The 14,823-nt window shown below is 41.4% G+C and overlaps 1 protein-coding gene across 1 annotated transcript in view; it reads right to left on the minus strand.

Annotated features, from left to right (window-relative positions):
• The window catches only part of CCDC148 (coiled-coil domain containing 148), a 177,278-nt gene that overhangs the window by 5,046 nt on the left and 157,409 nt on the right, over nucleotides 1-14,823 (minus strand). The window contains exon 11 of the mRNA XM_007446450.1: nucleotides 1,102-1,219. Within this exon, the coding sequence (XP_007446512.1) occupies nucleotides 1,102-1,219 (118 nt within the window). The remainder of the gene's footprint in view (nucleotides 1-1,101; nucleotides 1,220-14,823) is intronic.

Below are 14,823 nucleotides of genomic sequence, written 5' to 3' on the forward strand. Positions count from 1 at the left end.
ACACTTCCTCTTTACTAAATATTTCATTTAACTAGACTTCCTTGGTTTGAATCCAGTTTGACATTTACTAGCTCTGTGACTTTGGGGAACCTCTGGGCCTCCTCAGTTTTCTAGGAAGTAGGAATAATAATAATAATTCCTACATCATAGGGTTGTGGTAGAGATTAAATGAGGTAAAACCTAAAAGCATTTAGAAGAGGGCTTTATACTTACTAAATATTCAAAAAATGTGAATGCACATTACTACAAACTTGTGAAGTAGGTACTATTATTATGATTCCCATTTTTCAGAGGAAGAAATGAAGCTTAGGGAGGTTAAAAGACCTAAGTTTTCTCTGTCAGTAAGTAGTGAACCAGGTTGTACCAGTTTTGAAGGACACCAGAGGCCAAGTTCTTACCCAAGATTCTATACTGCCTTCACTGACAGAGAAGAGAAACCAGTCATTTCCTATCAGCTGGGAAATGGTGTCAATGAAGACTTTAGAGCTTGTGAGTTGAGCTAATCACTTTCAGGTTAAAAACTATGAAAAATTACCAAGTAAAACTATTTTATTACATTTCCCAAGGTCTTAAATTCTTGTTCTTGCCGACTACTACCTTTGGAACTTTTGCCTACTTTTACGAGCCAAAGCAATGGGAGACTTTTATTTCTCCACAAAAACAGTATTTTTTAAAAGTGGTTTTTAACCTGTTTGTTGACTGTGGGATGTTTCCAAACAGAGGTTCCTACCCTAGGGAGGATTATTTTGCTCAATCTCCACCACATTTTTTCGAGGAGAGTAAAATCCTTCATCTAGATGCAGAGTTTCACTGCTGTACATGGATACTATTCAGCTTATAAACTAGAGGTAATATGGATGCATTTAAATCTTGGGAGAGCTATTTTAAAGGTGCTGATAAAATTCTTTTACTACACTAAGAAACTGGAAATGGTTCAACATAAATCTAATTGCTCCCAGCAATGAAGACTGGTGTCCCAATTTGGGAAAGTTACATTTTATATAGCAGATGTCACTGAACTAAGCCCTAGTAATAATGTTATTAAGAGCACTTAGAAACATTTTTTTAAACCACCCATGAAATTTTCCAAATTAAAAACACCTGTTTCCTCAGGGCTTCTATTCGCTTCTCTCTCTCTGCTTCTTCAAGTGCTTCTTGAAGGGTCACTTCTTTTTTCTCCATCAAACGCTTTTCCAATAATTCTCGTCTGTACTTAACCCTTTAAAAATAATGCACAGGCAAGTTAGGAAAACATCATGATAATGGAGATTACGTGGATGGGCGCATAGGGACAGGAGGCATCTCATAAGTGACATCACTGTCACACTGTTTTTACTTGCTTTTGGTTGATTTCTCATATCAAAACAATAAAGGATGCTTGTATAAAATACAATTTATAATAATTCTAATAACAATCATAGAACTGCAGGTCATGGGGCAGGAGAACATGGGGTAAAATCAAATCTATCTCTTTCTTCATTAAAATCTTTGTATGAAACGTCATCTGCCACAGCTGCAGCTAATCCAACCCGACAGATAAAAGCCTCACTCTTATTTCAGCCTTCTGATAAGTTCTAACACAATTTGAGATGTTAAAAAGGCCATATTACTGATTAAATATACATAATTTTAGAAACACTGGTAAATAAAATATTAGAATATGCCCAAAGTACCTCAATTACTAGACTTTAAACCAAACTCTATACTGTTATTCATAACTATGTGTGTGTGTGTGTGTGTGTGTGTGTGTGTGTGTGTGTGTTAAGAAACTTTGAAAACTGCACTTTGACTGTAGATGGCAGCAAAAACATGACTTTCCCTTAGCATTCTGTTTCCATCCCCCTTAACAGCAGATATTAAAACAGGGCATATTTAAATATCTGTTTCAATACTCCCAGGTTCATTTAGGTCTCCTCGGCTGCCTTTTCAGGCAGCCTCCCTAAGCATCTTCTTTGTAGAGATAAGATTTGTCTTTTCAAAAACAGTAGGCACCTGGGTTCTCGAGGGAGTAGGTGGCTGTTGCCTCTGTCTTCCATCATTAACGGTTTAGATTTAACTTCCTCTATGGCATCAGTCACAAATGTGCTTTACCCTTAGGGTGCACACCTGCATTTTCCATGGATATCCCTTCGCTAGACCCTTTTTAATTCTGAATCCCGACATTTACTGAGGTGTTCACTAGGCACCAAGTCTTGTGCTAAGGGCTTTACCTCTTTTAGCTCAATTAGACATCACATGTTGGGGTACCACTATTGATCCCATTTTAAAGATAAAGAAATGGAGGCATAGACAAGTGACATAAATTGTCCAAGCTCTCACACCCAGTAAATGGCAGAGCCTGAGGTCAAACCCAGGCAGACTGGCCCCAGGGCCCATGCCTACTCCTCACCCTTTCGCCCCCACGCAACTAACCACTATGCTCTTCTCTCTTCTCCTGACAACCCCACTCACCTCACTGACTTATGTGTGCCAAACCCTGTGCTAGATATTGAAGGCACACTGAGAAAATGACTGAACAGTTTGTAGTTTAACAGAGACACAGACAAGCCCAAGAACTAAACGAGGTATTCAGTGTCTTCAGAGAGGTATAAATAAGGTCCACTGAGAATTCAGAGGAAGGTGCGATGACTACTTGCTGGGCTGTGAGAGAGACTGGTGAGCTTCAGCAAGAGCTCTTTAGAGGAGGCAGCGTCTGAGCTGGGTCTGGAGGACTAGAATTTGCAGAGGCCAGGAGACAAGGTGGCCGAGGTGGGGCAGAGCAGGAGCTGGAATGGGGGTGAGTCCAGGGAGGCACTCGCATTCAGGCTCCTGCACGTGCAGCGCTGGCATCCAAGAGTGGGCAATTTCTTCAGTTTTGCACCCCCGGGGGCCTCACTTGCCCCACCTCGTCACAGCCCTGAGCAGGAAAAGGTTCATGGTGGCTAGAACAGAGAAAGTGGATGAGCAGTGACAGAGAGGCCAAGAAAAGCACTGGGGGGCTGAACCTGGTAGTTACATGGTTCCCTCAATGATTTGCTCCTGGGGAGGAAACCTCTTTTAAAATCAGGCTGCTCCTGAGGCTGGCACTGACGAAGGTGCTCTGGGAAAGGAAAGAAGGGAAGCAGGCAGCAGATGCTTTTCGAGGACAAAACCCAGAATGGGGTTTGGAAGGAAGATCCTAGCCTCCCTTGATGGCTGTGGCTGTTCTCCGCCATCATCTCCCATTTCAGGAGTCAGTACAGTCAGCTACATGGATTAAAGAATCTGAAGACCAGATTGCTCCCCTTCTTTGCCGCCTCCCTGTCATGGAAAGCTCTATTTCTCCTTCCCTCCAGGTTCACTAAGGCATGACACAACCTCCCTAATGAGGTTCTACTCAGTTTAAGCACTGAGTACAAGCTAAGTGAACTACTGTGAAGGTTCAATTAAAAGACACCCTGGGATTTGACAATTACCATATGTTAATTCTCAGAACTTTTGAAAAGTGTCTCTTCCTCGGGATGTATAGGTTGCTTTGTCTGCAGCAAAGTTTTGGCTGCTTTGTGGGAAAGTAATAGTTGTTTTATTTGGAGGAGCTTGACTAGTGAGGAAGAGGTTGCAGAGTGAGGCATTTGAGGCTGTGTGGTAAAGAAAGCTGGCTCATGCTTTACTTTGAGGCTCACTCATTTCTTCAACAAAAATTTGAGCACCTCTCTGCATCAATCACTGTGCTAAGCACTGGAGATATGATTTCAACACAGGAGACCATATAATGCCGATACAAAGACCCAGGCAATTATGACACAGGGGGACTCTTGCTCTGATGGGACAATGGGGGCAGAGGTCATGGGAGAGGTACCTTTGCCAGACTTGGGGCATTCAGGGGAGCATCCAACAGGAAGTGGTCTGAATTTCAGATCTAAAAAGGGAGCAGGAATTCTCCAGATGGGGAGAGAATAGAAAGAATGTTCTAGGTAGAAAAAAAGAAATGGCAATATGAAGGCCCAGAAGGTGGAAGAGCACGGTACTTTTGAAGAACTGAAAAATATTTGGAATGACCAAAAATGAAAAATGTAAGGTGAGGAGTGCCAAGAGCTGAGGCTGGGGAGGCAAGAGAGGCCAGACGGCAGGGGCTTTGCAAGCATGAGGGCTTTGATCAGGGCAATGGGATCAGAAAGCTGTCTCCTATAATATGGAAGATGGATTGCAAGGAAGCAAGACCAGAGCGAATTATCCAGATGCAAGTTGATGGTTTCCTGAATTAGGGCAGAGGGAGGGGTGCTGGTAGGAGTTAGGGAGAAGACATGTATTTAAAATTTATGTAGAAAATAGAATAAGTAGGAATCGTTAGTGTTTTTTATGGGAAGAGGGGAGAGGAAGTTAAGGTTTCTGTCTTGCATGATGAACAATGGCATCCCTCACTAAAACTGGGGATTTAAGAGAAACCAGGAAGAGAAGGTATTAGATTCAGTTTAGACATAGATCTGCTGTCATAAGATCTGGGCTGGAGAAGTGGATGGGGATCTTTATCAATGGCATGGGACTGAGTCCGAGGGACAGATGGCACCAGCCAGGAGGAGACTGTAGAGTAAGAAGAGAGGCAGGCCTTGCATCGGTTCCCAAGGAAACAACTTTTTTTCCTTCTTTTCTCTATATATTTTCAGTATTTATAAATTTTATATCATTCATTCATTCGTTGGCTGGGTGCCCACTCTGTGCCAAGCACCGTTCTAGGGTGGGTGATCCATGCTGATTAAAACAAAACAACCCGGCTCTCAGAGAGTTTCAATTCTAGACATATATATTTATTCATCTATTTAGAAGTTTAATTTCTTTTCAAAAGGTGGGGGATATTATCAGTTTAATTTCCCCGCTCTGCTACAACCCAAGGAAGCAACTTTTAAGAAAGGGGCAGAAGAGGAGGAAACTAAGAGAATGAGGAGAAATGATGGCAAAGAAGCGAAGGAAGATGGGAACAGCAATGTCACATGCTACAAATCAGTTATAATATCAGATAATCATTGGATTAAATAACAGGGAGCCATTGGCCACCTCGGCATTAGAGAGGTGGCTGAAGAATTAGCGGGAGATAAGGAAGTAGGAGGGAGCAGAGACAACCCCTTCAGTAAGACTGATGCCAATGGGGAGGAGAGAGGCAGGGCAGTGCTGGAGGAAGCTGATCACAGTTGCATTGGCTCCAAAGTGATGATCAAGATGACTCTGACTACCATGAAGATTGGCCAAGGGAAGAGTTCGGGAAACAGACACACTCAAATTCTTCATTCTTAGAGATGTTATCATTTAAACTCAAATAATAATTCACTGTAAAGGGGGAAGCTCTTGGTACATCTTTCTTTTCCCAGTCTGGATAGAAAAATGTCTTTGCCTAAAGAGAAGTGATGCAGAAAAACTCCTGGGAGAAAGCCAAGTACTCACATATTCATGGGGAAAGAAAATAGCAACACAGTAAAGTCAATCATTTGGAAAATTTTCCACATAAATACCTTCAGCCATTTGAGGTAGCAGCTTTTCTCCAAACTAAACTGTTGCTTTGAAAGTCAGTGTCAGGAAGTGGCAAAACTCAATAGTCTTTAAGCTCTGCACTGAATTCCCAAACAGGAATCCTAGGTTCTTCCCTCAGTCTGTTTTATGCTCCTCGAGTTGACGAAGGTTGAGAGTGCGGCAGAGGCCTTTTCCACTCCTCTTGGGGGAGGAGAAGCATCATACTGTTCAAAAGCAACAGCTGCTGCAGAATCAGGCATAGCATTCACAATAATCTGAAAAGGAGTTTGTTTAAGCCTCTGGACCTGCGTGTAGTTGAAGGGACAAGAAGCTTTCATGTAGAAATGGAGAATTTTTGTATAATTTCGGATAGTTTTTATGTGTGTATTGCACTCTAAGAGATGAGTATACAAATGCAAATGGTTTGGAAACACCATGAACTTCAGTAACAGTCTCCCTTTGCTTTAGTGAAACTTCAGTAAGAACTGGGCAAAATATTAAGTACAAAATCTTGACCTCCCTCCTATCTGGAGACACAGGTAACTTCAGTCTAAAAGGAAGCTACAGCAAACAAGAGGGGAAAAAAGACTTCAGAATAATTGCTGATAGTGGGAGGTTCTACAGTTTTTTGTTTTTTTTTTAAACTTAAGCAGTAAATAAAACAGCATTAACAACACATCTTAATTAGATTACTCTAACCAGTATGGAACTCCCATCAAAAATGTTTCAGGGAAGTAATCTGCCCTCTACTGAACTAGAGGCAGTTTCTAAACAATCTGCTACTTCATGTTTAGGTGACGTGGCTTACTCAGCATTGAGCAAGAAATCTTTAACAGGCACACACTGGAGGTGCTATTGCCAAAGGGGTTTGAGCAGCAGCAGCATGGTGAACCTGTTTCTGCCTGCTGGGAAATCCAGTTTTGGCTTAAACCCCACTCAGAAAGTTTTGCCCACCAAGCAAAGAGAACCCCTCCGTGAGCTCTAGGGAACTCCAACAGGGAAGAGTGCGCAGATCAAAACATAGGCAGGCCAGGTGGCAGCACCTGTCCAAAGGTGGAGGCCTGGGGGAGAGGAGGTGGAGAAGCCAGCCCAGAGAAAAGAAGGGAGATAACATAACCAGTGCCAGTATCGCGCCTCTAACCATCCGGGTGATGAGACTCGACTCAGTGGGTGTTCTGGCTAAGGGCCTAAGCAGAGACCAGTTCCTGCAAATGTAATGTGAATCCTGATACAAAGCAGTGACATCCTGGTACAGATCAGCATGGGACAAGAACAAAGAGGATTCACAGAGAACCCACAGAACCACAAGGAGATGAACTCACGCCAGCCCCAGAAAAAGATACTATTCTTCTGGCTCAGAGCGCTTACTGGTTCCTTTGTGCCGTGTAAAGGCAAGTTCCTATCGGAACTCCAGTCTTTAATTGATCAATTCAATTAGTCAACAGAGTTACTTGAGCACTTACTATGTGCCAAGCACTGCCCCAGGTGCTCAGGATAACAATAGTGAAAAATAAAAACCAGACAAGATCCCCCCTCTTAAATCTTATGTTATTTGTGGTTTATTCTATATAAGCATGCTTAAATTAACATCCTAGTAAGGCGGGGGTCTGAAAATCTGCATTTCTAAGAAGTTTCCAGGTGATGCTGGTTCTGCAGGTCTGGGGAACACACTTTGAGAACTACAGCAAAGACAAATATTTTGATTAGAGGGACTCTACCTACCTACTGTAACAAGACAAAACCAGATACAAATTACTACCCAGATAGGGCTTCTTATTTATGGTTGCATGTGCTAAGCAGTTATATGCCTCAGGACTGACCCACACTAGAAATTCCTGCTTTCATGCTACTGACGTTCAAGAGCAGAACCTTTAATTTGTGTCATATTTTAGATTCCACATATAAGTGATGTCATATTCCACTGTATATATATGTATACCACATGTTCTTTATCTATGAAACAGAAAGAGACTCACAGACATAGAGAACAGGCTTGTGGTTTCCAAGCAGGGGTGAGGATGGGGGAGTGTTGGATTGGGAGTTTGGGATTAGCAGATGCAAACCATTATATAGAGAATGAATAAACAACAAGGTCCTACTGTATAGCACAGGGAACTATATTCAATGTCCTGTGATAAACCGTAATGGAAAAGAATATGAGAAAGAATGTTTATGTATATGTATGACTGAATCACTTTGGTGTACACCAGAAACTAACACAACATTGTAAATTAAGGGTCTTTCAATTTAAAAAAAAAGAGCAGAATCTTTCAACCCCATCCCACCCCCATGACCCTAAGACACATGGATGACAGGTTCTCTCAGTGGCAGTGGTCCGCCCTGGCTTGGGTCAGTGTGAGCGATGGGTAGTTGCAACAATGGCTGTTACTGAACCTCTTTCTTTCTCTCCAGTGGACAAAACACTGGTGTATCCTGATGACAGCTGAAAACCTCAGACTCCTGGTGACATTTAAAGGGTCTATTCAGTAAGATCAAAAAAGGAAGAAACAACTTGAAAGCATTTCCGCTATGAGCCACTTCCCTTGGGAATAGTTCTTGCAACTCCAGGGGGGTAAATATTTTTCATGCTGGAAGTAAAAACCCATAAATAAGAGTCAGGTACATTTTCCTGTTGGTTGTAATCAGTTCCAACCTAGCCATCTGAGTTCACCTGAGTTAGAAATGCAGAGATATAAACAGCTGTGAAACAAGGACTTAAACCTGGGAATCTAGAATATAGGACAAGATGTGAGGAGAGGGCTACTGAAAGAATGTTGCAAATATATTAGCCCTTGCCTCAAGTTAGTGCAGAAAGACATTTCTGCCACATTTATCCTCCTCTTTTCGAACTACTCCTAACCCTTTCCATCTAGTTTTCAGTAATCCTTTTATACCCTCACATAGCCTCAAAAATTTCCTAGAATACTCCTTTCCAATAGTATTTCAAGTAGGGTACAAGAAATAAAAGATGCATTGTCTATCGGGAATTAAAAGCAATAATAAAAGCCGGTCTTCTTTTTTCTTTTTAATCACCATGCATCAGCAACTCTAAACAAAGTTAGTGAATAAAAACTCCCTCCACTGGAGCATGCAGCCCCATCTCACTGACTCTTGGCTGCTCCTTTCAAATGTTTCCCTTAATTGAAAACCAGTGCTTCCCAGGTGATCCTACTTCCATTGTTACCCTTTTACAATCGTGAGGGAAGAAGGCTAGCATTTTCCTGGCTCTCCAACAAGTCCAGAAAAGTTTTATCCATTGACTTGGGTTAGACCATCCTCTTTCTAATAGGGTTCTTGGGATCAACTACTGGCTTCCCAGGTCACTGCCCGACATTTCCTGAGGGTTATTCAAAACTCCACTCTTACAGTTCCTTGATTCCCCAGCAGCATTTGCTTCTCCCCTGCTTCAACAGCCCACTCCTTAGACCAAACTTGGAGCTTGGCATCACCTATTGAAACTGTGGGTAATCATTATCAAATCCATTTCACCTGCTTTCACTAATCAAGGTCATTTTAAGACTTGCATGTTCTCCAAGCTGCAGGGAGCCTATACAATAAGATGTTTACCTGAGTTGCTTTCTGGGAACTAGGAGTCAGCTGTGTCTAGCTCAGCTGAGCTGGTTAAGACTGGATAGGACCACCAACCCACGAACTGAGCATGCATGAGTGTCCGCTAGGTGACCTTTTGATGTCAGAGAGCTGAAAACTCCACCCTCAGATCGTGCTAAGCATCTCCATTTTTGAACATGCAGAGGCCTGTAGCTTAGTTACACCTGAGCAGAACGATGATTGCTGCACCTTTTTCCAACCAACTTTCCCCATGCTCCCTACACCTCAGACCATCCTGCTGCTTTATTCTTTATCCCCCAAATACCCGGAGCCCCTTTTGCCTCTGGGGAGGGGGCTCTGAGACTTGTTCTCCTGTCTCCTTACTTGGCTGCTTAGCTAATAAACGCTCTCTTTGCTGCACACCTCTGGCTTCTCAGCGTTTTGCCTTGCTGCCTGTCAGGCAAAACGAACCTGGTCTGGGAACACCATTTCCCTGCCAAAATTTTACACTGAGGGATTCTGTTCTGACTCCAATCTCTAGGGTCACCACATAAACTGATGAAGGCTGCATGCTGCATAACTCTAGGAATGGACTGCCTTCCAACCTCCCATCCTTTTTATGTTCACTCATTTAACCTTACTCAACCTGCTACTACTTTAGCTTATCAGGCTCTCCATTTCTCAACAATATTTATGAACTATGAACTTTGTGCCAGGCACTGGGCTAGGTCTTTCCCTCATGAAGTTTACTGTCATTCTACCTCTTCCTTTTCTCCCAGGCTATGAGGCACAATCAGATTTTACTTAATTCTCTCTCCAGCTTTGGATCGATGGGCATATCTCTTCAAAGGCATTATCATTAATATTCTTTTATGGTCTTCTTTTCTTTCCACATCTGCTCTGACAATTTCCAACCCTCATTCTTTATTGAATTTATTATATATTTGTGAGGTTTGAACCTTACCTAGACATTTAACACTCCTCCAGAATAATTTTATTTACCCCAGCTGCTTGATAGTCTCCCTCTTAGCAGAGAACCTCACCTCCTACTTTACTGAAAAGGCCATAAGCGTTCAATTTCCCTACCATGCTTTGTTCACTTCCAATCTTGTCAAGACTCATCTTTATTCATCCTTTCCTCCTTAGACCTGGGCTCTTAATACCATAAACCTAGTCGTCTCTAGGTCCTTGGTCCAGAAGTAAATCTTTTACTTTCCTATTTCTTCAGTCTTTCTCCCCTCCATGGTTCCTTTTCTTCTGCATACAAACTTCTTCAAATGGGGAAAATACATATGTCTCAACTCTCTCTTTTCAGCTACCATCCTCTTTTTCCCTTCCCGGCAAAATTTCTTAAATGGAGTAGCCATACTTTGTCTCTAATTCTTTCAGTCTGATTTAGTCCCAAACCCCCTGCAGTCTGGCCTCTGACCTTTCCACTCTGTGGAAACTGCTCTCCCCAATGCCTCCAAACTGTAAACTCAGAGCCTTCTCTTAAAGCTCCTCTGACTTGACCTAACAATGCCTGATACTGATGATCACCTCCTTCATGAATGCACATCCTATCTCTGACTGCTTTTCCTCATATTTTACTGGCTCCTCCTCATCTGTCCACCCAAGTTTCCAACACAAATCCTCTTTTTAAATCCACAATTTAAAAACATTTTCTGGGAAATATGACTTCAGCTACAATCAAGGCATGAATAGCTGCAGCTTCCAACTCCTTCAAAGCCCCAAATCCTTTGATCTTTTATTTCTTCTCTATGTAATTTCAGGATTGACTTCAGTTAAATCCCTCAAATGTAACTATATTACAGTGATAGTTAAATGCACAGCTTCTGCCTTAATGGGCATCTGAGCTTGGTATAGTGTTGACATCCTTTTGTGAAAACTTAGGAACAAACCTAATGACACACGGCTAAGTAGAAGTCTGGAATTTCTCCCCAGATCCTCTTAGAAATGAACCACCGTGGCACCATGGGTACCATGGACAGGGCCAAGATTCTGCCTAGCCAATTATTTTGGGTTCGCTCTTATCCAAAGGCTGAGACTTATGTTCCCAATGTTTAATACCTTATAACATGGCTGCAACAATTTTAGCCTGAAATATTTATAGTACAGTTAGTCACTTCAGCTACTTAAAAATCATAGAATGTATAACTTTGAGCAATATAACTTCTTGGAACCAAGAAAATTTTTTATGTGCTTAAACAACTGACTGGGCACACAACATTTGGGATTACTAGCTATAAACCACTTTACAAATAGGAGATATCTTCCAAAAATAATGACTTTAATATTAGAAGAGTTGATTTTTTTAATCCCTGCTTTCTGATAGTAATTGTATAGGGCTACTGCCTATTATGGCCAAATTAGATTTTAATAATTAGACCACACTGTGATAAACATCTGTTGTTTTTTACCCTCTAGCATCAACCTAGTAACACCAATCCCCTTCAAACTGCCTCACCTCATTCCACGTAGGTCTGTTGAAGCCTGTAATCAAGAATCCCCCCACCTTTCCTCGTATTAGGGGTTTACATGTGACCAGATATGGTTATAGTAGTATATTACAAATAGGACCACAGTGATTGGCCCTCAGTGAGCACGTGAATTCAGCTGAGCCAATTGGAATCTTCCCTGGGGATTTATATATGGATATTGAAGAAGAAAAGTTTTCTCTTCTCTCTGAATTTACTAACCTTGAATCATGTGATTAACCCTGGAGCTGCCTGTAGCCATGCCTCCCTCTCCTTTTCCTCCCCAAGCCCAGACGCACGAGGAAGTCCGTTTCAATGTGCAAACAGGTACCGAGTAAATAAGTAGAGAGTGAGAGGAACCTGAAGATGCAATTGGAGTCCCCGAGGCAAGACCCACTTCTGGATTTCCATTCACGTGAATCACTCCATTCTCTTTTCTGCCTAAGCTAGTTTGAGTTAGGTTTCTCTCAGTTGCTTCTGAGGAATCCTGACTAATAAACATATCTTCTATTTATAAGGGGACACTTACCTTTTTTACTCTCTCTAACAGGGGAGCACATACAGAGCTGTTCCAAGTGGTAATCAGTTCATTTCCCAAACTGATGGCCCATGGAATGTTAAGATCCCACAGGATGTTAACATGTATGCCATCAAAACTGTGTTGGATGTTCCAGTAAGTTTGAGGAAAACTAAGATAAAGTGAAATAAGTTTCTTTATAGTAGGCTCTCTCAAAATATTTATTATGATACAGTGGTATGCATTATGAATTTCCAAAAGGAGGACTTAGTGTGCTAATTTCCCCAAATTATCTGATAATAGAAACTTTTTCCATAGAACCCGGTTTGGGAAATGTTCCTTGCCTTTCCATGAACAAGCAGAGATATTCAAGTAAATGAACCAAGGGGCATAAACACAAATACACTTATTGGTTTGTACTGTAGTTATTTGTTTTCACATGTTGCTTCTGTTGGACTGCATTTCCTGAGTATACTGGCTATGTCTTAATTGCCTTTGTATCCCCAATAACTAGAATAGGGCCTAAAACAGAAGGTATGCACCAATACGTGAAAGACAGAATGAATGATGAATGAATTTCTAAAGCTATGGAAAGCACCCAATTGAACTTCCTAAGTAGAAGGTAAATGACAGGATATGGGAGTTGATAAAATAAAAAGTTAAGAATAAATTGAATACGCACTTCTCCATTGAGCCTGTCAAATTAGTCAGTGGGTATTCCTTTGTAAGGTATTTAATCATTTAAGGAGTGAAGAGAAGTTGAATTACTGGAAAACAAATCAGGTGTCCAGTTTCTTTGGACAATCAGGAACCATTGATGCTAAAAGGCAAACTCAAATGACATCCATGGAGCAGACTTGCTGGTACTGTGATTTCGGAGGGGCAGCACAGGGAAGAATCATCACATGTTGGTTTGCAGGAATTATTTATTATGAACTGAAATTTAAAAGGCTGCCCAGGCAAATCTGCATTTATTTGCCTAATTGCTTCCTTACATTCGTTTATTCAATGTATTCATATTAAATGCCACATACATGAATGTATAAAAATCATATTCTGCAAAACATAGGAAAAGCCCAGAGCAGCTGGAAACACCTATCAAGTGGACAAGAGCAGAGCCTATATCTGGATTTTTGAGCCTATATCTGGAGCTTGCTATTTGCCATCGTATGAGTTCACTAAGAAAAGACAACTGTCATTCGACACTAATTGGGTAGTTTGCACAGTGACTCTTGAACTCACAAATGGTTTACGGTAGATAAAAAATGGTTTATGGTAGTTTAACATCACAATTTATATGTATTGCATTTTAAAAATCTTTAAGATGCTACATAATCATTTTATCTGCTGTATAAAAATGGAACTTGTGTTGGTTTATCTCACAATATTAGAAGCTATCTTTAAATTCTTCCAACTTAGGTTTGTAAAGAAAAAGAAATGATTTAAAGGTAAGAAAAAGATAAGCATGGGTGATGAGTTTTATTGGAGCTTTTTTTTTTTCTTAGAAGATACATACAATTTCTGACAACCCTAATTTCAATAAGAGTGTTTTCAGAATCACAAATACTGAAAGAGGCATTGCATGAGTGTGGAACTTTGAAAAGTCACACTAATAAAATATACCCCTGTGTTATTGAATCATAATATTTCAGTCTGGTTTTATCTCTCTTTTGTTTTTTTTTTTTTGCGGTACACGGGCCTCTCACTGTTGTGGCCTCTCCCGTTGCGGAGCACAGGCTCCGGACGCGCAGGCTCTGCGGCCATGGCTCACGGGCCCAGCTGCTCCGCGGCACGTGGGATCTTCCTGGACCGGGGCACGAACCCGCATCCCCTGCATCGGCAGGCGGACTCTCAAACACTGCGCCACCAGGGAAGCCCCTGGTTTTATCTCTTTTTAACTGATTTTAACTGGTCCTCGTTCTTCCAGGGACAGACACCTGTATCGTTATGATGGAACTGGTTTTTCTTCTTCAGAAGTCTTGATGGGATGGCATTGAGACAACAAAAGAAACCACAGTCCTCTCCCTCAAACAAATGATTTAAGTAAATAAGATTAATAAAACTTGCCTTCTCTAATACTGGTTGAAAATCCCCCTTACATTCTCTTTCTTCCTTCCCAGGTCTCTCAGAACTTCTGTAGACAGCAAACATCAAAAAGACCAAAGATTTTTATAGTGATTCAGCCACCCACGGTAATGAAGTAAACCCTGATTTTCTTTCAGCCTAGGAAAAGATCAGCAAAGAGGCTTCACAAATAGCCTCTTCAACATTTGAGGTTAAAAAAAAAAAAAATCAGTGTAGCAGAAAGGTTACTTTCAAAAATATCTTTGGGGGGGTTTGTTTCCTTTCTTTTTGCCTTTTTTTTTTAAGTAACTCTTCTAATCCACACCCACCCCCCCCATGCAAACATTATAAAATATTTTCTTTACCAAAATTTTTTGGTTAGGCATTTAAAGTATACTTTTTAAAAAACAAATGATAAAATATATTTCATTTTGGATGTGACATTTCTAGCGCCTCTTTTCCTTTGCTCAGTCCCTCAAATGGTGATTTATTCCTGCTACAGCTGGAGTTTCCCCCTTCAAGTTTCAACTAGCTTCTCAGGTGACTTCCTGCCAAGGCTCGCCTCTCTTAGCAGTCTCCTTTCTCTCAGAGTCAGCCTCCCTATGTGAGCTCTGGAATCTTTGTTCCTTATTCCTTTAGAGACAGACACCTCCACAAAGCAGCGCCCCCTACAGTCCTGCCAAGTGAACACTGGTGTTTGGATCTGGCAGCACAGGGCCAGTCCCTAGGGCACCTTCAAGAGCTTTGTTCCCTACA

This window comes from Lipotes vexillifer, unplaced genomic scaffold (assembly GCF_000442215.2).
Source record: "Lipotes vexillifer unplaced genomic scaffold, Lipotes_vexillifer_v1.1 scaffold173, whole genome shotgun sequence".
Taxonomy (NCBI): Eukaryota; Metazoa; Chordata; class Mammalia; order Artiodactyla; family Lipotidae; genus Lipotes; species Lipotes vexillifer.